Genomic DNA, 26,639 nt, shown 5'->3' on the forward strand with positions numbered 1-26,639 from the left:
GGATGGCCATCTGTTGGGAGGGATTGAATTGTGTCCTCCTGTATAACAGAATGAGGTTGGACTGGATAGTCTTTGTATATCTTTTCCCAACCTAAATTGAATATAGACTGCTTGGGAGTTTAATGGAGTTTCCTTCTTTGGAGGTCTTTCATCAGACTGGATGGCCATCTGTCAGGAGTGCTTTGATTGTGTCTTCCTGTATAAGAGAATGGGGTTGAACTGAATGGTCTTTGGGGATCCCTTCCAACTTGATTGGGAGTCTAGTGGACTTTCCTTCTCTGGAGTCTTTTCAATGGACTGGATGGCCATCTGTCGAGAGGGATCGAATTGTGTCCTCCTGTATAACAGAATGGGGTTGGACTGGATAGTCTTTGTATATCTTTTCTAACTATAATGGGATATAGACTGGTCTGCAAAAAAGGCATCTCAGTGGTTTGCAAAAAAGGCATCTCGGTGGTTTGCAAAATAGGCATCTCAGTGTTCTGCAAAAAACTAATCTCGGTGGTTTGCAAAAAATGCATCCCGGTGGCTTGCAAAAAAATGCATCTTGGTGGTTTGCAAAAAATGCATCCCGGAGGTTTGCAAAAAATGCATCCCGGTGGTTTGCAAAAAATGCGTCCCGGTGGTTTGCAAAAAATGCGTCCCGGTGGTTTGCAAAAAATGCATCCCGGTGGTTTGCAAAAAATGCATCCCGGTGGTTTGCAAAAAATGCATCTCGGTGGTTTGCAAAAAATGCATCTCAGTGGTTTGCAAAAAATGCATCCCGGTGGTTTGCAAAAAATGCATCCGGGTGGTTTCCAAAAAATGCATCCCGGTGGTTGGCAAAAAATGCATCCCGGTGTTTTGCAAAAAAATGCATCCCGGTGGTTTGCAAAAAATGCATCCTGGTGGTTGGCAAAAAAATGCATCCCGGTGGTTTGCAAAAAATGCATCCCGGTGGTTGGCAAAAAATGCATCCCGGTGTTTTGCAAAAAAATGCATCCCGGTGGTTTGCAAAAAAAATGCATCCTGGTGGTTGGCAAAAAATGCATCCCGGTGGTTTGCAAAAAAATGCATCCTGGTGGTTGGCAAAAAAATGCATCCCGGTGGTTTGCAAAAAATGCATCCCGGTGGTTGGCAAAAAATGCATCCCGGTGTTTTGCAAAAAAATGCATCCCGGTGGTTTGCAAAAAAATGCATCCTGGTGGTTGGCAAAAAATGCATCCCGGTGGTTTGCAAAAAATGCATCTCGGTGGTTTGCAAAAAAATGCATCTCGGTGGTTTGCAAAAAAGGCGAACAAACCAATGGGTCCCTGCCATAAAAATGCAAAGCCCAGCCCTGTTTTTGTGCAAAGCAGAGTCCTAATTTAGGAAAAGAAACCTGGCTTTCGGTCCGGGAACAAGGCTTTTCTTCCCGCATCCTTGGGGTATTGCGGCTTCCTCTCCAATGTTTTCCTCCTCGGAGCCACCTGGACTCAGCCTGATACAAACCAGATCCCTGGAAAACGCTGTTTGCTCAAGTCCAAAGAGAGAAAAGAATGCCTTGGCAAACCCAAAAGGTCGTCTTGCCCTTTGGGACTTCTTTGGAGGCTTTGAAACAGAGGCTGGATGGCCATCTGTCGGGGGTGCTTCGAATGCAGTTTTCCTGCTTCTTGGCAGAAAGGGGTTGGACTGGATGGCCCGTGAGGTCTCTTCCAACTCTTTGATTCTATAATTCTTCCTCCTCTCTGGGTTTCTATCCCTTTTTGCTGGGCAAGGCTGCCTCTGGGCATGCGCAGAGTGCAACTAGGGTTGAGGCTTCGGAGGCAAAACAAATTGGACACCTTCACAAAACTTACTTTCGTTTCATCGGGGAGAAAAAGCTTTGCATCTCCACTACTGTCGGAAGAATGCAATTTGACACCACATCAACCGCTGTGGGAGTTGTAGTTTCACGAAGGGTGCCTCTACATTATAGAATGGATGGGGCTTGATGCCAATTGAAGTGCTATGGAATCCTGGGAGTTGTAGTTTGGCAGAGGGTGCTCTGACACTATGGAATGAATGAATGCAGTCAGACACTGGCTCAATGATATAGAATCCTGGGAGTTGTAGTTTCACTAAGGGTGCCTCTACATTGTAGCCTGGATGCGACTTGATGCCAATTAAATTGCTATGGAATCCTGGAAGTTGTAGTTTTACAGAGGGTGCTCTGATACTATGGAATGAATGAATGGAGACTGGCACTGGCTCAATGATATAAAATCCTGGGAGTTGTAGTTTCACTAAGGGTGCCTCTGCATTGTAGGATGGATGCGGCTTGATGCCAATTAAAGTGCTATGGAATCCTGGGAGTTGTAGGTTTACAGAGGATGCTCTGATGCTACAGAATGAATGAATGCAGTCTGACATTGGCTCAATGATATAGATACCTGGGAGTTGTAGTTTCACTAAGAGCACTTCTACATTGTAGGATGAATGGGGCTTGTTGCCAATTAAAGTGCTACGGAATCCTGGGAGTTGTAGTTTTACAGAGGGTGTTCTGACACTACAGAATGAATGAATGGAGTCTGGCACTGGCTCAATGATATAGAATCCTGGGAGTTGTAGTTTCACTAAGAGCACCTCTACATTGTAGGATGAATGGGGCTTGTTGCCAATTAAAGTGCTACGGAATCCTGGGAGTTGTAGTTTTACAGGGGGTGCTCTGACACTACGGAATGAACTAATGCAGTCAGACACTGGCTCAGTCATATAGAATCCTGGGAGTTGTAGTTTCACTAAGAGCACCTCTACATTGTAGGATGGATGGGGCTTGATGCCAATTAAAGTGCTATGGAATCCTGGGAGTTGTAGTTTTACAGAGGGTGCTCTGACACTATGGAATGAATGAATTAATGCAGTCAGACACTGGCTCAATGACATAGAATCCTGGGAGTTGTAGTTTCACTAAGAGCACCTCTACATTGTAGGATGGATGGGGCTTGATGCCAATTAAAGTGCTATGGAATCCTGGGAGTTGTAGTTTTACAGAGGGTGCTCTGACACTATGGAATGAATGAATTAATGCAGTCAGACACTGGCTCAATGACATAGAATCCTGGGAGTTGTAGTTTCACTAAGAGCACCTCTACATTGTAGGATGGATGGGGCTTGATGCCAATTAATGTGCTATGGAATTCCGGGAATTGTAGTTTTCCGACACTATGGAATGAATGAATGTAGTCTGAATAATATAGAATGAAATATATACAATATATAGAATGATATTAGAATAAAATTGCCATCCTTACCGTGCATCTATACTGTAGAATTAATTCAGTTTGACACCACTTTAAGTGCCCTGGCTCAGTGCTATGGACTCATTGGAGTGGTAGATTGGCTTTCCCTACCAAAAAGTTTGTGCCTCACCAAACTATAACTCCCAGGACTCCATAGCATAGCACTGTATTACTAATAACAACAATAATAACAATAACAACAATGTATAAATAGCAACTTATTATTAATTTCTTAAGAGCATTAACAATAATAATTCTCCACCAAAAAGTTTGTGCCTCACCAAACTACAACTCCCAGGACTGCATAGCACAGCACTGTATTAATAATAACAACAATGTATTAATAACATATTATTAATTTATTATTAGCATTAATAATAATAATAATGAACCAAAAAGCTTGTGCCTCACCAAACTATAACTCCCAGGACTCCATTGCGTAGCACTGTATTTTTATTATTAGCGATAATGCTCGTAATAAATTAATAATATTTATACATTAACAATAATACTACTACACCAAAAAACTTGTGCCCCACCAAACTACAACTCCCAGTACTCCATAGCCCAACACTGTATTAATAATAACAATGTATTAATAACATATTATTAATTGATTATTAGCATTAATAATAGTACTACTGCACCAAAAAGCTTGTGCCCCACCAAACTATAACTCCCAGGACTCCATAGCACAGCACTGTATTAATAACATCAACAAAGTATTAACAACAATTAATATAACAATTTATTAATAACATATTAATTTATTATTAGCATTAATAATAATACTACTGCACCAAAAAGCTTGTGCCCCACCAAACTATAACTCCCAGCACTTCATAGCACAGTATTGATAATAATAATAATATTAATAATAATGTATTAATAACATATTATTAATTTATTATTAGTATTAATAATAATACTACTACACCAAAAAGCTTGTGCCCCACCAAACTACAACTCCCAGGGCTCCATAGCACAGCACAGTATTGATAATATTAATAATATTAATTATGTATTAATAACATATTATTAATTTATTATTAGCATTAATAATACTACTGCACCAAAAAGTTTGTGCCCCACCAAACTATAACTCCCAGGGCTCCATAGCACAGCACAGTATTGATAATAATAATGTATTAATAACATATTATTGATTTATTATTAGCATTAATAATAATACTACTACACCAAAAAGCTTGTGCCCCACCAAACTACAACTCCCAGCACTTCATAGCACAGCACTGTATTAATAATAACAACAACAATGTATCAATAACATATTATTAATTTATTATTAACATGAATAATCATACTACTGCACGAAAAAGCTTGTGCCCCACCAAACTACAACTCCCAGGGCTCCATAGCACAGCACAGTATTGATAATAATAATGTATTAATAACATATTATTGATTTATTATTAGCATTAATAATAATACTACTACACCAAAAAGCTTGTGCCCCACCAAACTACAACTCCCAGCACTTCATAGCACAGCACAGTATTGATAATAATAATGTATTAATAACATATTATTGATTTATTATTAGCATTAATAATAATACTACTACACCAAAAAGCTTGTGCCCCACCAAACTACAACTCCCAGCACTTCATATCACAGCACAGTATTGATAATAATAATGTTTAACCTATTATTGATTTATTATTAGCATTAATAATAATACTTCTCCACCAAACTACAACTTCCAGCACTTCATAGCACAGCACTGCATTAATAACAACAACACTGTATTAATAACATTATTAATTTATTAGTAGCATTAATAATAATACTACTACACCCAAAAGCTTGTGCCTCACCAAACTACAACTCCCAGCACTTCATAGCACAGCACAGTATTGATAATAATAGTAATGTATTAATACCATATTATTGATTTATTATTAGCATTAATAATAATTCTTATCCACCAAAAAGCTTATGCCTCACCAAACTACAACTCCCAGGCTTCCATAGCATTGAGCCACGGCAGCTAAAGTGGTATCAAACCACATTACTTCTGAAGTGTAGACGCCACAGTCCTTACCTGATAAAGACTATGATCCCCACTCGTGTGATGTCCTTGTGCAGGATTTCCCAGGACTCTCGGATCAGCTCCTTCTGGGTCTCTGAAAGCGGGAAGGGCTCTGTAGTTTCCTGATTCAGATCTAACCTATCATCCAGGGGGGAGCACTCTTCCGCAATGGGAGGATCCTGTGCGCCAGACAAAGCGCAACCCATCGCTCTCCACAAACTTTGGAGCAATGGAGTTGTAGTTTTACAAGGTCTTCTGTGCCTTTGGGAGACATAAAGCGGGGTATGATATAATATAATATAATAACATAACAACATAATAATATAATAACATAATAATAATAACAACAACTACATCTCCCAGGATCCCATAATAGTACTGAGCCATGGTAGCCAAAGTGGTGCCAAACTGTATTCATTCCATAGTGCCCTTAGTAAAATTACAACTTCCACAATTCCATAGCATTGAAGCATGGCAGCCAAAGTGGTGCTGAACATCATTCATTCTGCAGTGTTTACACGCACCCTTAGTAAAACTACACGACTCCCAGGATCTCATAGCTCTGAGCCATGGCAGCTAAAGTGGTGCCAAACTAGCGTAGGTGAACCCTTAGTAAAACTACAACTCCCACAACTACATAGCATTGAAACATGGCAGCCAAAGTAGTGCCTAATGTCATTCATTTACATGCATCCTTAGTAAAACTACAACTCCCAGGATCTCATAGCACTGAGCCATGGCAGCAAAGTGGTGCCAAACTAGCGTAGGTGAACCCTTAGTAAAACTACAGCTCCCACAATTACATAGCATTGAAGCATGGAAGCCAAAGTGGTGCCGAACGTCATTCATTTTGCAGTGTTTACGTGCACCCTTAGTAAAACGACAACTCCCAGGATCCCATAGCACTGAGCCATGCCAGCCAAAGTGGTGCCAAACTAGCATAGTTGCACCCTTAGTAAAACTACAGCTCCCAGAACACCATAGCATTGAAGCATGGAAGCCAAAGTGGTGCCGAACGTCATTCATTTTGCAGTGTTTACGTGCACCCTTAGTAAAACGACAACTCCCAGGATCCCATTGCACTGAGCCATGACAGCCAAAGTGGTGCCAAAAACTACATTCCTTCCATAGCATAGGTGCGCCCTTAGGAAAAACTACAACTCCCAGGACATCATAGCATTGAACCATGGTAGTCAAAGTAGTGCTGAACATCATTCATTCTGCAGTGTTTACACGCATCCTTAGTAAAACTACAACTCTCAGGATCCCATAGCACTGAGCCATGGCAGCCAAAGTATTGTCAAACTACATTCCTTCCATATTGTAGGTGTGCTCTTAGTAAAACGACAACTCCCACGACACCATAGCATTGAACCATGGCAGCCAAAGTGGAGCCGAACATCATTCTGCAGTGTTTACATGCACCCTTAGTAAAACTACAACTCTCAGGATCCCATAGCACTGAGCTATGGCAGCCAAAGTATTGTCAAACTGCATTCATTCCATATTGTAGGTGTGCTCTTAGTAAAACGACAACTCCCACGACACCATAGCATTGAACCATGGCAGCCAAAGTGGTGCTGAATATCATTCTGCAGTGTTCACCCTTAGTGAAACTACAACTCCCAGAACACCATAGCATTGAACCATGGCAGCCAAAGGGGTGCCGAACATCATTCTGCAGTGTTTACATGCACTCTTAGCGAAACTACGACTCCCAGGATCCCATAGCACTGAGCCATAGCAGCCAAAATGTTGTCAAATTGCATTCATTCCATATCGTAGGTGCACCCATAGTGAAACTACAACTCCTAGAACATCATAGGAATGAACCATGGTAGCCAAAGTGGTGCTGAACATCATTCTGCAGTGTTTACATGCACCCATCATGAAACTACAACTCCCAGAACATCATAGCATTGAACCATGGCAGCCAAAGTGGTGCCGAACATCATTCTGCAGTGTTTACACGCACCCTTAGTGAAACTACAACTCCCAGGATGCCATAGCAGTGAGCCATGGCAGAGAAAGTGGCGCCGATAGAAGATAAATTTAATTTGCAAGTTATTATTATTATTACTATTATTATTAGTAGTAGTATTTATATAAACTTAAAAATCATACATTGCAAAGATAAATAACTTGAGATCAAATTGCATTAATACTTTTGCCGTGCTTTTAGTTGATTTTGTAGATTTGGTTGTTTTATTGATTTTATTTGGTTGTTTTATTGATTCTATTGATTGAGGAAAGGCGGGTAAGAAATAAAATTATTATTATTATTAGATGCTCATTGATTATTATTTTTTTTTAAATAGCATTTTCAGGGGCAGAAACTTGAATATTTCCATCCCTATGGAGCGCACTATGTGCAAATAACCTTGCAAAACTACAAATCCCAGGCTGTACATATACTCGGTGGGATAAGGATAAAAATCAAAAGAGTTGCAAAAGTTCTGTCACTTACCAATGCAATATTTAAGCACTCAGGGGCAGAGACTTGAGTATTTCCATCCCTATGGAGCGCACTATGTGCAAGCGACCTTGCAAAACTACAAATCCCAGGCTGTACATATACTTGGTGGGATCAGGATAAAAATCAAAAGAATTGCAAAAGTTCTATCACTTACCAATGCAACTTTTAAGTACTCAGGGGCAGAGACTTTAATATTTCCATCCCTACGGAGCGCACTATGTGCAAATAACTTTGCAAAACTACAAATCCCAGGCTGTACATATACTTGGTGGGATCAGGATAAAAAAACAAAAGAACTGCAAAAGTTCTATCACATACCAATGCAACTTTTAAGCACTCAGGGGCAGAGACTTTAATATTTCCATCCCTATGGAGCGCACTATGTGCAAGCGACCTTGCAAAACTACAAATCCCAGGCTGTACATATACTTGGTGGGATCAGGATAAAAAAAACAAAAGAATTGCAAAAGTTCTACCACTTACCAATGCAACTTCTTGTTGTGGCTTAAGGAAAATAGTTGATCTGATGCTCAGTCGGAGTGCACTATGTGCAAGTGACCTTGCAAAACTACAAATCCCAGGCTATACATATACTTGGTGGGATCAGGATAAAAAACCAAAAGAATTGCAAAAGTTCTACCACTTACCAATGCAACTTCTTGTTGAGGCTTAAGGAAAGTCGTCGATCCGATGCTCAGTCGGAGTGCACTATGTGCAAGTGACCTTGCAAAACTACAAATCCCAGGCTATACATATACTTGGTGGGATAAGGATAAAAAAAAACAAAAGAATTGCAAAAGTTCTACCACTTACCAATGCAAGTTCTTGTTGAGGCTTAAGGAAAGTCGTCGATCTGATGCTCAGTCGGAGTGCACTATGTGCACCTTGCAAAACTACAAATCCCAGGCTATACATATACTTGGTGGGATGAGGACAAAAAAACAAAAGAATTGCAAAAGTTCTGTCACTTACCAATGCAACTTCTTGTTGCGGTTTAAGGAAAATAGTTGATCCGATGCTCAGTTGGAGTGCACTATGTGCACCTTGCAAAACTACAAATCCCAGGCTATACATATACTTGGTGGGATCAGGATAAAAATCAAAAGAATTGCAAAAGTTCTACTACTTACCAATGCAACTATTTCTTGGGGTTTAAGGTAAATTTTTGATCTGATGCTCAGTCCAGATGTGGGATCCAACTGCAAGGAGTTCCTTTTGCAAAGCCCATCTCTTTGCATTTGGCTTCAATCTCCCTTCCACTCTCTGCAGCAGGTGCATCCCATAGGAATTCATTACCAGCATAGGTGTCCCCAGGGTCCTAGAGCCCGCCTGATAGAAGGCCTGCTGTGCAAACATCTGTAACAAACATCCACTTAGCTCTCTCTCTCTCTCTCTTCTTTCTTCTTCCTGTTGCTGCTCCATTTAAAATTACAGATTGATCGTCCTTTCTCATCCCTCTCCGGCGCATGGAAAGCATGTGTGGCTAATGCATGTGAGGCTAATGGACGAGAGATGGGATGCGAAGGGCCCATCTGCGCATAACAACAAATGCCTTGTCTGCATTTCTCCCTCTCCAGGAGATAATGGGCCAGATGGCACTCCAAGGCCAGGGACAAACTAGTACAGGCATTGAATATATAGATTATTTATCGTGTCAGGCAACCGGACAGTTGTATTACATTTTTGACATAACAAACAAACAAACATACAAAATACACAAAGTTTGCAAGCTTGGTAGTTGATTAATGTCCTTTGACCAGTATCTGGCCACGTGGAGTGCCTCTGGTGTTGCCGCAAGAAAGTCCCCCATTGTGCATGTGGCAGGGCTCAGGTTGCATTGCAGTAGGTGCTCTATAGTTCGCTCTTCTCCGCACTCGCATGTCGCGGACTCCACTGTGTGGCCCCATTTCTGAAGGTTGGCTCTGCATCTCGTGGTGTCAGAGCGCAGTCTGTTCAGCGCCTTCCAAGTCTGTGTGCCCAGGGGGGAGTCTCTCATTCGGTATCAGCCATTGATTGATGTTCTGGGTTTGAGCCTGCCACTTTTGGACTCTCGCTTGCTGAGGTGTTCTCTATAGATCTTAGGAAACTATTGCTAGATTTAAGTCGTTGATGTGCTGGCTGATACCAGAGGCGGCCCTAGGTAATTTTCAACGGTAAGCAAACAGTATTTTGGCGCCCCCCCCCCCCCCCAACCAATCATTGATATGGAGCAGAAATGAGAGGGGCTAGGCGAGCCTCAAGGGCCCGGCCCCTTTGGGAAGAGGATCGCCCGGCAGTGAGGCAAGGAAGCCAAGCTCCCACCGGACTGCTAGGGTTGTTGTGAGCCGAGGGGGCGCTCCTCAAGTGGTGGTCGAGGGGCATTTACAGAGGCGCCTCTGCACCCCTGGCAAAAAAAAGTGTACCGCGACTGCTTACTTTGCTTAATGGACGAGCCGCCCCTGGCTGATACCCAAACAAGGGATGAGCTGGAGATGTCTCTGCCTTAGTCCTTTCACTACTGGCTGCCACTTCCCGGCGGATGTCAGGTGGTGCAATACCGGCTAAGCAGTGTCATTTCTCCAGTGGTGTAGGGCGCAGACACCCCGTGATAATGCGGCATGTCTCATTAAGAGCCACATCCACTGTTTTAGTGTGGTGAGATGTGTTCCACACTGGGCATGCATACTCAGCAGCAGAGTAGCATAGCGCAAGGGCAGATGTCTTCACTGTGTCTTGTTGTGATCCCCAGGTTGTGCCAGTCAGCTTTCGTATGATGTTGTTTCCAGCACCCACTTTTTTGCTTGATATTCAGGCAGTGCTTCTTGTAGGTCAGAGCATGGTCCAGAGTGACTCCCAGGTATTTGGGTGCACTGCAATGCTCCAGTGGGATTCCTTCCCAGGTAATCCTCAGAGCTCAGGATGCTTGTCTGTTCTTAAGGTGAAAGACACATGTCTGTGTTTTAGATGGATTAGGGATCAGCTGGTTTTCCCTGTAATAGGCAGCAAGGGCACCTAGAGCTTCGGAGAACTTCTGTCCTACCATCTCAAAGCTCCCTGCTTGAGCGGTGATGGCACGATCATCAGCATAGATGAAGCTCTCTGTCCCTTCTGGCAGTGGCTGGTCATTTGTGTAGATGTTGAACATGGATGGAGCAAGCACGCTCCCCTGAGGCAGGCCGTTCTTCTGTTTCCGCCATCTGCTTCTCTGTCCTTGGAACTCAACAAAGAAGCTCCTGTTTTGTAGCAGGTTCCCTATGAGGCGGGTGAGGTGGTCGTCCTTTGTGATATTATACACACAACTGTGCTAAATCTGTCCATCCATCTATCCGCCTATCCATCCGTCTATCCATCTATCTGTCCATTTATCCATCCATCTATCCGTTTGTTTATCCGCCTGTCTGTCTATCTCTGTCTAATTTTCTGCCTATATATCAATGTTTCCATTTTTTATGTATTTATCTGTCCATTTGTCCACCCATACACAAATCTATTTGCCCATTCATCTATCTGTCCATCCATCCATTCATCCATCCATCTGTCCATCCGTCCATCCATCCATCTCTTCATCCATCTCTCTCTCTCTCTCCATCCGTCCATCCATCCATCCATCCATCCATCCATCCATCCATCTTGTCTATCTGTCTTATCCATCCATCCATTCATCCTTCCATCCTATCTTTTCTTTATTTTATTTTTCTTCCCTTCCTTCCTCCTTCTTCCCTCCCTCCTTCCTTTATTTTCTTTCCATTCTTCCTTTACTTTCTTTCTCTTTCCTTCCATATCTTCTTTCTTTCCTTCCTTCTTTTCCTTCCTTCCTTCCTCCTTCCTCTTTTCTTTCCTTCCTTTCGCCTTCCTTCCTTTTCCTTCCTTCTTTTTCTTTCCTTCCTTCCTTCCTTTACTTTCCTTCCTTCTTTCTCTTTTCTTTCTTTCCTTCCTTTCTCCTTCCTTCCTTCATTTTCCTTCCTTCCCTTCCTCCTTTTCCTTCTTTCCTTTTTCCCTCCCTCCTTCCTTTCTTTTCCTTCCTTCCTTCTTTCCTTCCTCCACTTACTTTCTTTCCCTTTCATTCCTTCCCTTTCTTTTCCTTCCTTTCTTTTGCTTCCTTCTTTCCTTCCTTCACTTACTTTCTTTCTCTTTCCTTCCTTCCCTTTCTTTATTTTCCTTCCATTCTTTACCTACTTTCCTCCCCTTTCCTTCCTTCCCTTTCTTTTTTCCTTCCTTCCTTTTTTCTCTTTCCTTCCTTTCTCCTTCCTTCCCTCTCTCCCTCCCCTTCCTTCCTTCCTTTCTCCCTCCTTCCTTCCTTTCATTCCTTCCTTCCTTCACTGACTTTTCTCTCTTTCCTTCTTTCCCTTCCTTTCTTTACTTACTTTCTTTCTCTTTCCTTCCTTCCCTTTCTTTCCTTCCTTTCTCCTTCCCTTTCCTTTCTTCATTTTCCTTCCTTCCCTCCCTTCCTCCTCTTCCTTCCTTACTTTCTCCCTCCCTCCTTCTTTTCTTTTCCTTCCTTCACTTACTTTCTTTCCTTCCTTCCTTTCTTTTCTTTCCTTTGCCTACTTTCCTCCCCTTCCTTCCTTCCCTTTCTTTTTTCTTCCTTCCTTCCTTCTCTTTCTTTCCTTCCTTTCTCCTTCCCTTTCCTTCCTTCCTTTTCCTTCCTTCTCTCCCTTCCTCCTATTCCTTCCTTACTTTCTCCCTCCCTCCTTCCTTTCTTTTCCTTCCTTCCTTCTTTCCTTCCTTCCTTCACTGACTTTTTCTCTTTCCTTCTTTCCCTTTCTTTCTTTTCCTTCCTTCCTTTACTTACTTTTCTCTTTCCTTCCTTCCTTCCCTTTCCTTTCTTCTCTTTTCTCTTTCCTTTCTTCCCTCCCTTCTTCCTCTTCCTTCCTTACTTTCTCCCTCCCTCCTTCCTTTTATTCCTTCCTTGCTTCCTTTACTTTCTTTCTCTTTCCTTCCTTTCCTTTCTTTCCTTCCTTCCTCCTTCCTCTTTTCTTTCCTCCCTTTCCTCATTCTCTTCTTCCCCTTCCTTCCTTCCTTCCTTCCTTCCTCCCTCCCTCCCTCCAGCGGTCTCCCAATGGGTTTCAGGAGAGATTCAAACCCAGGACTCTGGAGTTGTAGTCCAATGTTCCAAGACCTAGAACGTTCTGAAAATGGTGATGCACATTCACGAGGAATATGCACAGATGCGCAACCCCTTGGTTTGAGGAGAAGGGCATAAATTCGAGTCGATTGTTCCCCTTAGACAGTTAAATATCATTGTTTGGATCTCCAGGCCGAGAACACCGTGATGCCTGTGCAGTCACCCTGCCATCTGGTTTTGCTCACTGTCTGCTTGGGTGTGTGTGTGTGCGTGTGCGGTCCAGAATTGAAGCCACAACGCGGGAGGTCAAGCCATCCTCTTGTCTCCATCAATCCACTGCAAAATATTCGCCGTCCCAGAAGAATGGGCCAAATCTTCATGCTTCTTCTCAAGGAGAAAACAGTCGCCTTGGCCGGCTCTACACTGCAGCATTAATCCAGTTTGACACCACTTGGCTCAATGCGATGGAAACATAGGAGTTGTGGTTTTGCAAGGATTTGGGCCTTCTCTACTAAAGTGTGTTGGAGTCACAACAAACTACAAATCCCACAGTCCCATAGATGTAATCATGGCAGGTCCAAACTGTGTTAATCCTACAGTGTAGATGCACATCCCACAATCCCATATATTCACTCCTGGCAGTCCAAATGGGACCAAACTGTGTTAATCCTACAATGTAGATGCACATCCCACAGTCCCATAGATTTAATCATGGCAGTCCAAGTGGGACCAAACTGTGTTAATCCTACAGTGTAGATGCACACCCTACAATCCCATAGATTTAACTATGGCAGTCCAAATTGGATCAAATCTGTATTAATCCTACAGTGTAAATGCACACCCCACAATCCCATAGATTTGGTCATGGCAGTCCAAGTGGGACCAAATTGCATTAATCCTACAGTGTAGATGCACATGCCACAATCCCATAGATTTGGTCATGGCAGTCCAAGTGGGACCAAACTGTGTTAATCCTACAGTGTAGATGCACATCCCACAATCCCATAGATTTGGTCATAGCAGTCCAAGTGGGACCAAACTGTGTTAATCCTACAGTGTAGATGCACAACCCACAATCCCATAGATTTAATCATGGCAGTCCAAGTGGGACCAAACTGAGTTAATCCTACAGTGTAGATGCACATCCCACAATCCCATAGATTTAATCATGGCAGTCCAAGTGGGACCAAACTGTGTTAATCCTATAGTGTAGACACCCCCCTCCTTAATCCCACAGATTTAACCATGTGGGGCCAAACTATATTAATCCTACAGTGTAGATGCACATCCCACAATCCCATAGATTTGACCATAGCAGTCCAAGTGGGACCAAACTGTGTTAATCCTACAGTGTAGATGCACATCCCACAATCCCATAGATTTGACCATAGCAGTCCAAGTGGGACCAAACTGTGTTAATCCTACAGTGTAGATGCACACCTCACAATCCCATAGATTTAATCATGGCAGTCCAAGTGGGACCAAACTGTGTTAATGCTACAGTGTAGAAGCATATCCCACAATTATATAGATTTAATCATGGCAGTCCAAGTGGGACCAAACTGTGTTAATCCTACAGCGTAGATGCACACCCCACAATCCCATAGATTTACTCCTGGCAGTCCAAGTGGGACCAAACTGAGTTAATCCTACACTGTAGACACACATCCCACAATCCCATAGATTAAATCATGGCAGTCCAAGTGGGACTAAACTGAGTTAATCCTACAGCGTAGATGCACATCCCACAATCCCATAGATTTAATCATGGCAGTCCAAGTGGAATCAAACTGCGTTAATCCTACAGTGTAGATGCACATCCCACAATCCCATAGACTTGACCATTGCAGTCCAAGTGGGACCAAACTGCGTTAATCCTACAGCGTAGATGCACACCCCACAATCCCAGATTGAATGATGGCAGTCCAAGTGGGACCAAACTGCATTAATCCTACAGTGTAGATGCACACCCCACAATCCCATAGATTTACTCCTGGCAGTCCAAGTGGGACCAAACTGAGTTAATCCTACAGCATAGATGCACATCCCACAATCCCATAGATTTAATCATGGCAGTCCAAGTGGGACCAAACTGCGTTAATCCTACAGCGTAGATGCACATCCCACAATCCCAGATTGAATGATGGCAGTCCAAGTGGGACCAAACTGTGTTAATCCTACAGTGTAGATGCACTTCCCACAATCCTATAGATTTAATCACGGCAGTCCAAGTGGGACCAAACTGCATTAAGCCTACAGTGTAGACGCACATCCCACAATCCCATAGATTTAACCATGTCAGTCCAAGTGGGACCAAACTGTGTTAATCCTACAGTGTAGATGCACACCCCACAACCCCATAGTTTTAACCATGGCAATCCAAATTGGATCAAATCTGGATTAATCCTACAGTATAGATGCACACCCCACAATCCCATAGATTTAACCATGGCAGTCCAAGTGGGACCAAACTGTGTTAATCCTACAGTGTAGATGCACACCACACAATCCCTGTGTAGATACATATCCCACAGGTTTTACAATGTATTGTAGTGTAATATAGCTGAGTCATGCACTGCTAATGGGCTTCTACTGGAAATGCTGAGTCATGCATTAACTGTATATAGGGAATCATTTGGGGAATGTGTTCTGGCCTAGTTCAGGTGATTGTGAATGATGCAATCCTGGGTTTGAGTTTGGAAATGTATTCTGTATATAGGGAATCATTTGGGGAATGTGTTCTGGCCTAGTTCAGGTGATTGTGAATGATGCAATCCTGGGTTTGAGTTTGGAAATGTATTCTGTATATAGGGAATCATTTGGGGAATGTGTTCTGGCCTAGTTCAGGTGATTGTGAATGATGCAATCCTGGGTTTGAGTTTGGAAATGTATTCTGTATATAGGAAATCATTTGGGGAATGTGTTCTGGCCTAGTTCAGGTGATTGTGAATGATGCAATCCTGGGTTTGAGTTTTGAAATGTATTCTGTATATAGGGAATCATTTGGGGAATGTGTTCTGGCCTAGTTCAGGTGATTGTGAATGATGCAATCCTGGGTTTGAGTTTGGAAATGTATTCTGTATATAGGAAATCATTTGGGGAATGTGTTCTGGCCTAGTTCAGGTGATTGTGAATGATGCAATCCTGGGTTTGAGTTTGGAAATGTATTCTGTATATAGGGAATCATTTGGGGAATGTGTTCTGGCCTAGTTCAGGTGATTGTGAATGATGCAATCCTGGGTTTGAGTTTGGAAATGTATTCTGTATATAGGGAATCATTTGGGGAATGTGTTCTGGCCTAGTTCAGGTGATTGTGAATGATGCAATCCTGGGTTTGAGTTTGGAAATGTATTCTGTATATAGGGAATCATTTGGGGAATGTGTTCTGGCCTAGTTCAGGTGATTGTGAATGATGCAATCCTGGGTTTGAGTTTGGAAATGTATTCTGTATATAGGGAATCATTTGGGGAATGTGTTCTGGCCTAGTTCAGGTGATTGTGAATGATGCAATCCTGGGTTTGAGTTTGGAAATGTATTCTGTATATAGGGAATCATTTGGGGAATGTGTTCTGGCCTAGTTCAGGTGATTGTGAATGATGCAATCCTGGGTTTGAGTTTGGAAATGTATTCTGTATATAGGGAATCATTTGGGGAATGTGTTCTGGCCTAGTCCAGGTGATTGTGAATGATGTAATCCTGGGTCTGAGTTGAGTCAATGAGTTGGGAACCAATCGGTGATTGCTATGTGTAAATGAATTGTATATAAGGAAGTCATGTACAGTGTATTCTCTCTCCTTGTGCTGTGATGTTGTTCGTCAAAGGCTATATGTAATTAAAAGAACCTGTCTGCTAAGACAAGATATAACTGCATGCTGTGGTAAGTCTGTAATATCATCTAGACTGGGGGAAAGACAATGGTAAAACTGACAATGGCCGGGCATGTGCTCAAGCGTCTGTAAAAGAGTTCCAGAGTGACTGCAGGCTGTGGGAGCAGTTGACTGAAAATATTGTGCAGGAAGAAGCTACTGGAATGCACTGAAGTTGTGCAACTGATCTGCTGCTGAATTGTGAAGTTAATCCCAACATTTAGTTATGGTGCTCCAAGTGGAATTGAACTGCATTTATCCTACGGTGTAGATTCCCCCCCTTTCCATTTGAAAACCTACCTTTTTGAGGGCCAAAAGCGCATGCCTATCTGCACGCACACAGATGTGAACATCATATATTAAAAATAGATGTACCTCCCACAAGGCAATGAATGGCATCGATAGAAAAGAAGGTAAACATTATCCGTGTTTATTTACAAGTTTGGGAGGGGAATATTACAACAAACCACAGAAACGAGACCGTACCCTTTTGTTAGGAAGGCGAATAATCCTTTACATTAAATTAAAAAATAATGGTGTCACTATAAATAAGCATTTTTTTCCCCCAAAAACCCAAACAAACCCAACAACACTAAAACCGTTAAGCAATTGTGTTTACTTAGAAAAACACAACAGGAGAGAGAGAGAAAAAGGAACTTTTTCTCTCCCATAAGTTACAATTGATTAAAAATTGAGGATAAATCATAGAATGATAGAGTTGAAAGAGACCTCGTGGGCCATCCAGCCCAACCCCATTCTGCCAAGAAGTAGGAAAATCACATTCAAAGCACCCCCGACAGATGGCCATCCAGTCTCTGAGAAATAGGAAAGTGGAAAAAAAGTGAAGTTTGGCAGCTTTAAAAAGTAAACTAATGCAAAGCTCTGGAACTTGAGTTTGCAATGGTGACACCGGCCGTTAGATACCGAAACTCACCTCCTGATTGGGCTTGAAATCCAAATCAAATTGGTTTTACACAGAAACAAAGGGCAGAGAAGAGCATTGCCATAGGGTTTCTGCAAAAAGGAAGGGTTTTAATTGGGTTGCTGCCCCATAGAACAGATCAAGTAGCCATGTCTAGAAAAGGAAATGCCATTTGTTACACTACGTAACACAATTTTTGTTCCTGGGTTGCAAATGTTATTTCCTAATTCAGTGTTTTTCTCAACCTTCCAAATGCCGCGCGCCCTGAATACAGAGGGATGGAGGGGAAAAAGGGAAGGAAGGAAAGACAAAGGGGAAGGAAGGAAGGGAAGAAGGAAGAACGAAAGGGTGGAAGGCAATGGAAAGAGGGAGAAAGAGGGAGGGAGGAAAGAGAGAAGGAAGGAAAGACAAAAGAAAAGGAAGGAAGGAAGGAAGGAAGGAAGGAAGGGAAGGAGGAAAGAAAGAGAGGAGAGAAGAATGAAAGAGTGGAAGGGAATGGAAAGAGGGAGAAAGAGGGAGGGAATGGAGGGAGGGAAGGAAGAAAGAGAGAAGGAAGGAAAGACAAAAAGGAAGGAAGGAAGGAGAAAGAGGGAGAGAGGGAAGGAAGGATAGAAGGGTGGAAGAGAAGGAAGAACGAAGGAAAGGAAGAAGGAAAAAAGATGGAAGGATAGAATGATGAGAGAGAGGAGGGCCTGAATAAAGAGCCCAAGGGGGCGCATTCGGCCCCTGGGCCTGAGTTTGCCCATATCTGATCTATACTGTTGAACTGATGCAGTTTGGCAACACTTTTCCTGCCATGGCTTGACGTTATGGATTCCTGGGAGTTGTAGTTTGATGAAACCTTGAGCCTTCTATGCCGGAGAGGGTTGGTGCTTCACTAGAATTCCAGAGCATTGAGCCATTGTAGTTAAAGTGCTGCAAAACTGCATTAATTCTACAGTGTAGATGTAGTCAGTGTGGATGACTTCTCAGATCGGTTTTGGTCCTTTAGACTTCAACTCCCAGAATGCTGAATCATTGGACCTAATGGGACTCCTGGGGACTATAAAACAATTGGCAAAGTTGAGAACTTTGAGATTATGTAACAGCGGAAACCAAAAATGGACCACGGTGCCTTTAAATCTTCACGACTTTTCAAAGGAGTCAAACTCTTTTGTGTGTTGCAGATTTTATTAAAAAAACAGCCCCAACGCAGTGTTGTGTTTGCCTTGGTTCCTTTCCCTCCTGGGATCAAGGTTGGCACTCCTGCTGGCACCAATTAACGGCAATCGACTCAAGAGCAAAGGATGCTGTGATATAGGGTTGGCAAGGTGGGGAGATCAAGGACAGTGGACCTTTCCTTACGGGAGAGCGAACACCGGAGAATGAGCCTTGCAATTTGCAACAAAACCAAAACTGGAGTGTTGTGTGGTTTCTGTGCTATATGGCTGTGTTCTAGCAGCATTTTCTCCTGACGTTTCACCTGCATTTGTGGCTGGCATCTTTAGAAGAAGAAGATCTACAAGCCACTCTAAACACCTTCGAAGAAGCATACGAGAAGCTCGGCCTATCATTGAACATTGAAAAAACCAAGGTGCTGTTCCAGCAGACACCAGCCAACCCCTCTCCAATGCCAGCGATACAGCTTAATGGTGTAACATTAGAAAATGTTGATCATTTTTGCTCCCTTGGCAGCCACCTCTCCACCAAAGTCAACATCGACACCGAAATACAACACCGCCTGAGCTCTGCGAGCGCAGCATTTTTCCAAATGAAGTAGAGAGTGTTTGAGGACCAGGACATCCACAGGGATACCAAGGTGCTTGTTTATAGAGCTATTGTCCTCCCAACCCTGCTACATGCCTGCAAAACGTGGACTGTCTCCAGACGTCACATGCAACTCCTGGAACGATTCCATCAGCGCTGCCTCCGGAAAATCCTGCAAATATCTTGGGAAGACAGGCGGACAACGTCAGCGTGCTGGAAGAAGCAAAGACAACCAGCATTGAAGCGATGGTCCTCCGCCATCAACTCCGCTGGACTGGCCACGTTGTCCGGATGCCCGACCACCGTCTCCCAAAGCAGTTGCTCTACTCCGAACTCAAGAACGGAAAAGGGAATGTTGGTGGGCAGGAAAAGAGATTGAAAGATGGGCTCAAAGCCAACCTTAAAAACTCTGGCATAGACACAGAGAACTGGGAAGCCCTGGCCCTTGACTGCTCCAGCTGGAGGTCAGCTGTGACCAGCAGTGCTGCAGAATTTGAAGAGGCACGAATAGAGGGCGAAAGGGAGAAGCGTGCCAAGAGGAAGGCGCGTCAAGCCAACCCCGACCGAGACCGCCTTCCACCTGGAAACCAATGCCCTCACTGTGGGAAAAGATGCAGAGCAAGAATAGGGCTCCACAGCCACATACGGACCCACAAGAATACTGGAAGACAATCTCCTCGGAAAACGAGGGATCGCCTAAGTAAGTAAGTACTTTTGATGCCAGCCACAGATGCAGGTGAAATGTCAGGAGAAAGTGCTGCTACAACACAGCCATACCACCCAGAAACAACACAACACGCTAGTGATTCCAGCCATGAAAGCCTTTGACAAAACCAATATCCATGGCTGAAGTCTTAAGCCAGTAATTCCCCAAACTCGAATTCTCCAAGTGTTTTGGATTCCAGCTTCCAAAAACCTTGGCCGGTTTGGGCAATGATTAAAATCCTGGAACCTGGAAGACCAGAGTTTGGTAAACACTGCCTAAAACCCACATCTGTTGCAAATCTTTTAAAATTTCTCTCCAAATGCAAGATCTGGAAAGCTGAAATTCCCGATAGCCTCGACGGGTTTCCGCATCACGTTTTTGGGGTGCTGCCGTTGACCTTCCTGAGACTCAGCTGCTCCGGCGTGGCTTGGAGGGGGTGGGTCAAGCTGACCTGGGCGTTGCTGAAGGAGGCGATGCGCCCGCTGCCCCCGATCTGGATGTTGACCGTCGTGGAATAGCTGACCCTTTGCTGGCTCTTTTCGGGGGGCCTCGCTCCATCGGCGTTGGTGGGAGAGTCCGGCTTGGGGCAACCGTACCCTTCCTCCGCCGGAGGGTTCGCCCTCCGTTCCCTGTTCACGTACTTGAGGCACAAGCCGGGCACGTTGGGCCACTTGATGCCACTGAGGTCCTGAGGCTGACCGCCGAGGGTCGGACCGGAGTCTCCGTTCGTGGACTCTGTTGTCCCACGGTCTGGTAAACTGTTTCCTCGAGGTCTCGACCGAGGAAAGGGAGACACTACCGTACCTCTAATGGCTGGGTTTGGTGCCAAAGCCACAGGAGAAGCCATATGGCCAGAAGGATGAGCACGCAATGGCATAAAGGTGCAGCCTTGGAGTCTGACTGGAGGAGGAGAGCAAACTCTGGGCTTCACAGGTAAAGGGGACTGAACCCGCGAGTTTGGCTCCGAAGCGGACGAGAACGGAGAGCGCCGATCGACGGCAGCGGAGGAGAAAGCCCTATGGCGCGTTGGTGAGAGAGGTCCAGATCTGAAGCAAGGAGAAGAGGATCCAGCTTGGGTGTTCAACGGCTCCGGCTTCGCAAGCCCACCGTGAGCCCTGGGTGCCAACTTGGGGAGCAGCGCCAACGGGTTCGCTAACGGTCTCGAAGGAGCGAGAGGTTGGAAAGGCACCTGGAGTTCCTCCGGTTGAGGAGCACCGTTCTTCTTGGCCAAGCTCTGGCTGATGCAGGAGGCGGCGATGTACCGTGAAATGGCGGCGGCACTGGACGAGAGGCACCGCCGGACCGGCGAAGTGGGAAAGAGCTTCGGCGTTGGTGCTACAGGGACGGAAGCGGAGGGATCCGATTCTGCGGGTGGATTGGAAGAAAGAGCAGGACGGGAGTCCCGTAAAGGTGACCCTGGACATAGGGGTGGCGTTGTGCCGGGGACGTTCCTTAGCGAGGCCTCAGATTGAGGCTTTGAATGATCCAGGACTAGAGTCTCCGAGCCATGAAAGAGTGTTTTGGACCGGTCGTTGCTCCAGTTTGGTCCCTTGGCGTCCACATTGTCGCTTTGAGTCATATCTAGAGAAGGGGGAGTGTTGGTTGTGTTTGCCTGGAAGGCATCACTTGGAAGAGATGGAGGATGCTCCTCTTTCTGTAGCATTGGCCCTTCGGTAGTTTTGGAACGGAGAAACCTGGGTTTGGGTTTGTCTGGCGGGGAACAAATTATGGAAACGTCTGTGTCCTGCAATTCTAAGGAAAAGCCAGAGACTTCGGTTTCTTTAGACGCCTCCAATTGGTTCCTGCAAAAGGACTGCACAACCTCTCCAACTTCCCTTGGTGGTTTGGCATTCATGTGGCATTTGGTGATGCACTCGGAGGGCAAAGGAGACTCCCTTGCTTTGCTCCCTGTCGTTGGCATCGGAGGATTCGAATTGCATTCAGAGTTTTCCGATAAGTCTTTGTCTCGGGGGGCGTTGGGCTGAGCCTCCAAAGGTCCAGATGCAAGGCACAGCAAAGACTGGCGGAGAGGAGCCAAAAGGTCCAGCGAGAGCAACGGAGGTGACCTTTCGCTGCGCAGCTCCAAAGCCGTTCCTCGAGTGACGGCAACGAGAGGCGTGTTTTCCTGGACCCCGACCACATGCTGGAGGGGCTCGTGGATGAGGACGTGGCCATAGATCCGTGGCTCACCTGTGGCAAAGGGAGCAAAGAGGAAAAAAAACACATAATCAACACCTTATTTCTCCAATCGAGACTTGCAATATTTTATCAAGACAGAGATTAATCAACAATCAAGTTGGTTAATCAAGAAAGAGCAGGTTCGCAGCTTGGGAGTAATCCTGGACTCTGTATTGTCGAAGGCTTTCATGGCTGGAATCACTAGATTCTTGTAGGTTTTTACATAGAATCATAGAATCAAAGAGTTGGAAGAGACCTCCTGGGCCATCCAGTCCAACCCCATTCTGCCAAGAAGCAGGAATATTGCATTCAAATCACCCCTGACAAATGGCCATCCAGCCTCTGCTTAAAAGCTTCCAAAGAAGGAGCCTCCACCACACTCCGGGGTAGAGAGTTCCACTGCTGAACGGCTCTCACAGTCAGGAAGTTCTTCCTCATGTTCAGATGGAATCTCCTCTCTTGTAGTATGAAGCCATTGTTCCACGTCTTAGTCTCCAGGGAAGCAGAAAACAAGCTTGCTCCCTCCTCCCTGTGGCTTCCTCTCACATATTTATACATGGCTATCATATCTCCTCTCAGCCTTCTCTTCTTCAGGCTAAACATGCCCAGTTCCCTAAGCCGCTCCTCATAGGGCTTGTTCTCCAGACCCTTGATCATTTTAGTCGCCCTCCTCTGGACACATTCCAGCTTGTCAATATCTCTCTTGAATTGTTTTGCCCAGAATTGGACACAATATTCCAGATGTGGTCTAACCAAAGCAGAATAGAGCATGGGGAGCATGACTTCCCTAGATCTAGACACTAGGCTCCTCTTGATGCAGCCCAAAATCCCATTGGCTTTTTTTGCCGCCACATCACATTCCTGGCTCATGTTTAACTTCCTGTCCACGAGGACTCCAAGATCTTTTTCACACATACTGCTCTCGAGCCAGGCGTTTTCGGGCTATATGGCCATGTTCTAGAGGCATTTCTCCTGACGTTTCGCCTGCATCTATGGCAAGCATCCTCAGAGGTAGTGAGGTCTGTTGGAAATAGGAAAATGGGTTTATATATCTGTGGAATGACCGGGGTGGGGCAAAGAGCTCTCTGCTGAAGCTAGGTGTGAATGTTTCAGCTGACCACCTTCATTAGCATTTGAAGGCCTGGCTGAGCCTGGGAAAATGTTCAGAGAAGTCAGCCATAGCAGAGCACCTGATGAACCAGCCTGGACACAGCATATTATTTGAGAACACAGAAATGCTGGACCACTCCAACAACCACCATGTCAGACTACACAGAGAAGCCATTGAAATCCACAAGCATGTGGACAATTTCAACAGAAAGGAGGAAACCATGAAAAGGAACCAAATCTGGCTACCAGTATTAAAAAACTCTAAAATTACAACAGCAAAACAGCAGAGAGGAAACAACCAGGCACATCTTAACACCTCTCAGCAAGAGAATTTCCCAGGCTCAGGCAGGCCTTCAAATGCTAATGAAGGTGATCAGTTGAAACATTCACACCTAGCTCCAGCAGACAAGAGTCCTTTCTCCCACCCCGGTCATTCCACAGATATATATAAACCCTTTTTCCTAGTTCCAACAGACCTCACTACCTCTGAGGATGCTTGCCATAGATGCAGGCGAAACGTCAGGAGAAATGCCTCTAGAACATGGCCCTATAGCCCGAAAAAACCTATAAGAACCTAATCCTGGACTCATCACTAAGCCTGGAACCCCACGTTTCGGTGGTGGCCAGGGAAGCTTTTGCACAGTTAAAGCTTGTGTGTCAAAAGAAATAACAACAACAACAACACGCTATTTGTATTTTGCCCTATCTCCTCAAAGGGACTCAGGGCGGATTCCAACATACGAGGGTTGAATAAAAAGTAATGCCTCCACCCTTGTAATTCCTCAACAGATGACAGTACTGGTATGTGGCACACCTAGCTCCAACATACAAGAGTCCTTTGCCCCACCCTGGTCATTCCACAGATATATAAACCCTTTTTCCTAGTTCCAACAGACCTCACTACCTCTGAGGATGCTTGCCATAGATGCAGGCGAAACGTCAGGAGAGAATGCCTCTAGACCAGGCATGGGGAACCTTCGGCCCTCCAGGTGTGGTGGACTTCAACTCCCACAATTCCTTGAGGCTCGGCATTCGCCCCAAAGGCTTACCTTGGCCCAAGGAATTGTGGGAGTTGAAGTCCACCACACCTGGAGGGCCGAAGGTTCCTGACCCCTGCTCTAGACCATGGCCATATAGCCCGAAAAAACCTACAACAACCCAATGCACTAAAAGTCGAGCTGGAAAAGAATGGGATTCTACTCTAGTTGATACAACTATGTGTCTTCTTACAACAGGCGAGCTAAACTGCAGCTGTCCCCAACTCCATTATTAAGCAAGCGTTCGCATGTTAATCCAGACTTTACTGCTATTTCTTTTTCCGATACCAGATTTTCTGTTGAAGAAGTAATTCCCAGAAACTCAGTCTACAGTCAGCCCTCTATTTCAACCAAACCTGGCTCAAAAACTTTCTGGTTGTGCATTAGGTGTCCAGCCATCAAAAACACCCCCCAAAGGCATACATAATGTTAGGACTTCACTCACATTGGGGGATGCTGGGCACTGGCTTCCCTTCCGGTGTCCCAACCGAGGTCCTGATGGGGCCCTTCCGGTATGGGGCCCGGGACCTCATCCCCGGCCTCTCCACTACCCTCTTTGGCACTTTCAGGCGGCTGATCTTCTCGCTATACATCTTCGCCAGTGCCTGGACTTTGCTGAGGATCCGTTCCGAGTTCTCCAAGAGGCACGGGTCTCCTCCGTTGTTTTCATAAATGTCCAAAGTGGGGAGATACGTGGGGGACTCCTCCGTGGACATCCCCACTGCTTGTTTTCCCATCGCTGCCTCGGCACCTTCTGGATCTCTGTTTGGAACCGGAGGGGGGTCCTCAAGGTCCGAATCCTCCACGATGCACAGCGGCTCAATGTATAGTGTCTTTTCGGGGGACGTATAGGACCGCCGATTGCCCCCTTCCATAGTTTCCCGCTCCTTCTCTTGCCAAGCTCTCCGGATCTCCGCGCAGGACTTGAACTCAGGCTCAACGAGGTCCTCCTCCAACCTGCTCCCTTGATCCATTTGGGCAACACTTGATTCCACATCAAGACGTGAGTTCTGTTCGTTCTCAGAATGAAATGAATGGGATCTGCCTTGAGAGGGATGTTCAGTGCCGCCGCTTGCTGATTGGCCACCTTCGGAAGAGCTCCGCCCCCTTGTTGACGCTTCTGGCCTCAAGGATACCTGGCTCCGCCCCTCTTTGGAATCTTCGTGGCTGGGAGACCTTTCTGTGTTACTTGATTGGCTTCTGGAGGACAGTGGGCGGACCTTTCTGGGCCTGGCCCCGCCCACTTCCCCGTCCGGAGACTCGCTCTGCCGGAGGAAGCTGTTGAACCGGAGGATGGACTCTCGCACCACCCCAGGTGGCACCGGAGGAGGAGCGTAGTCCTTCTTCACCACTGTCGCCACCGCCATCTCCACCCCTTCGTAGTAGTTCTTGATCTTCTCGATCAAGAGCCAGTCCTCCTTGGTCAAGGTGGAGTCCCGCTTGGGACCGTCTTCTGTCTTCTTGACTGTCAAGACATCCCCTCTGGGGACACTCCATGCCTTTTGGTGGCCGACGTTTGGACGACGGGATTGCTCACCATCTTCAGGGCAGAGGATCTCCCTGGTTTGGGTATTGTCTTGGTGGGAAACCTCATTGAGGGTCTCCTCCAGCTTTCCACTGGCTTCTTCGGAGGCCAAATCTTCCAGAACATGGAGGGGAGAAGGTCCGTCGGATCCTTCACGTGGCTGCTGTTCCTCTTCTTCTGAGGAGTCACTAGTAAAAGAGTGGCGAAGCACCGGGGCCAGATGGTCTTGGATGGTCTCCCTTGATGCATGGATGGCATCTATGGAAGGATCCTCCTGGAATTCGCCTTCTTCTTCTTCTCCTTTTTCTTCTCCTCCTCCCAATACAACCTTCGGTACGGGCTGGTCCTGAAAGAGGAGACAAAATGTACACAATGGAACTGGGTCAAAACTAATAAAATGAATTTCAGCACGGAGATATGTACAGAATAATGTAAGGCGTATAATGTGAGAGATGAACATGGTCATACAATGTTACACTGGTCAGCTCGTTCTCAAGATAGATATGAGTGGAGGCAAATAGAAAAGGTGTCGAGATCCACACAAACGCTGAGGAATGGATTGTCTAAGTGATTAAGTGAAGTAAGTGATCCGTACAGCGCCCAAATATGTCTAGTCTCTTTATTTCCAATCAGAAATTAGAAACGAGGAGATTAAAAAATGCAATAGTTTGATTCTGCAGAAGAACTAAGGAGTGGTTACTAGGGGTGGGCAAATCTTCGTTAGTCGTATCTAATTC

General features: G+C 45.1%; 2 protein-coding genes across 4 annotated transcripts in view; both read right to left on the reverse strand.

Annotated features, from left to right (window-relative positions):
- The window catches only part of LOC132780382 (neuroglobin-like), a 32,686-nt gene extending 23,639 nt beyond the window's left edge, over positions 1 to 9,047 (reverse strand). The window contains exons 1-2 of the mRNA XM_067461227.1: positions 8,899 to 9,047; positions 5,305 to 5,553 (exon numbers count right to left, since the gene is read on the reverse strand). Of these exons, the coding sequence (XP_067317328.1) occupies positions 5,305 to 5,498 (194 nt within the window). The 5' untranslated portion in view covers positions 5,499 to 5,553; positions 8,899 to 9,047. The remainder of the gene's footprint in view (positions 1 to 5,304; positions 5,554 to 8,898) is intronic.
- Positions 9,048 to 17,087: 8,040 nt separating this feature from the next.
- Positions 17,088 to 26,639, reverse strand: part of LOC132781205 (pleckstrin homology domain-containing family G member 2) — a 106,133-nt gene continuing 96,581 nt past the window's right edge. For all 3 annotated transcript variants that reach the window (XM_067461455.1, XM_067461456.1, XM_067461454.1), the window contains 2 exons: positions 24,823 to 26,248; positions 17,088 to 22,242 (listed from right to left, as the gene is read on the reverse strand). In XM_067461455.1, the coding sequence (XP_067317556.1) occupies positions 20,423 to 22,242; positions 24,823 to 26,248 (3,246 nt within the window). In that variant the 3' untranslated portion in view covers positions 17,088 to 20,422. The remainder of the gene's footprint in view (positions 22,243 to 24,822; positions 26,249 to 26,639) is intronic.

This window comes from Anolis sagrei, chromosome Y (assembly GCF_037176765.1).
Source record: "Anolis sagrei isolate rAnoSag1 chromosome Y, rAnoSag1.mat, whole genome shotgun sequence".
NCBI classification, from domain to species: Eukaryota; Metazoa; Chordata; class Lepidosauria; order Squamata; family Dactyloidae; genus Anolis; species Anolis sagrei.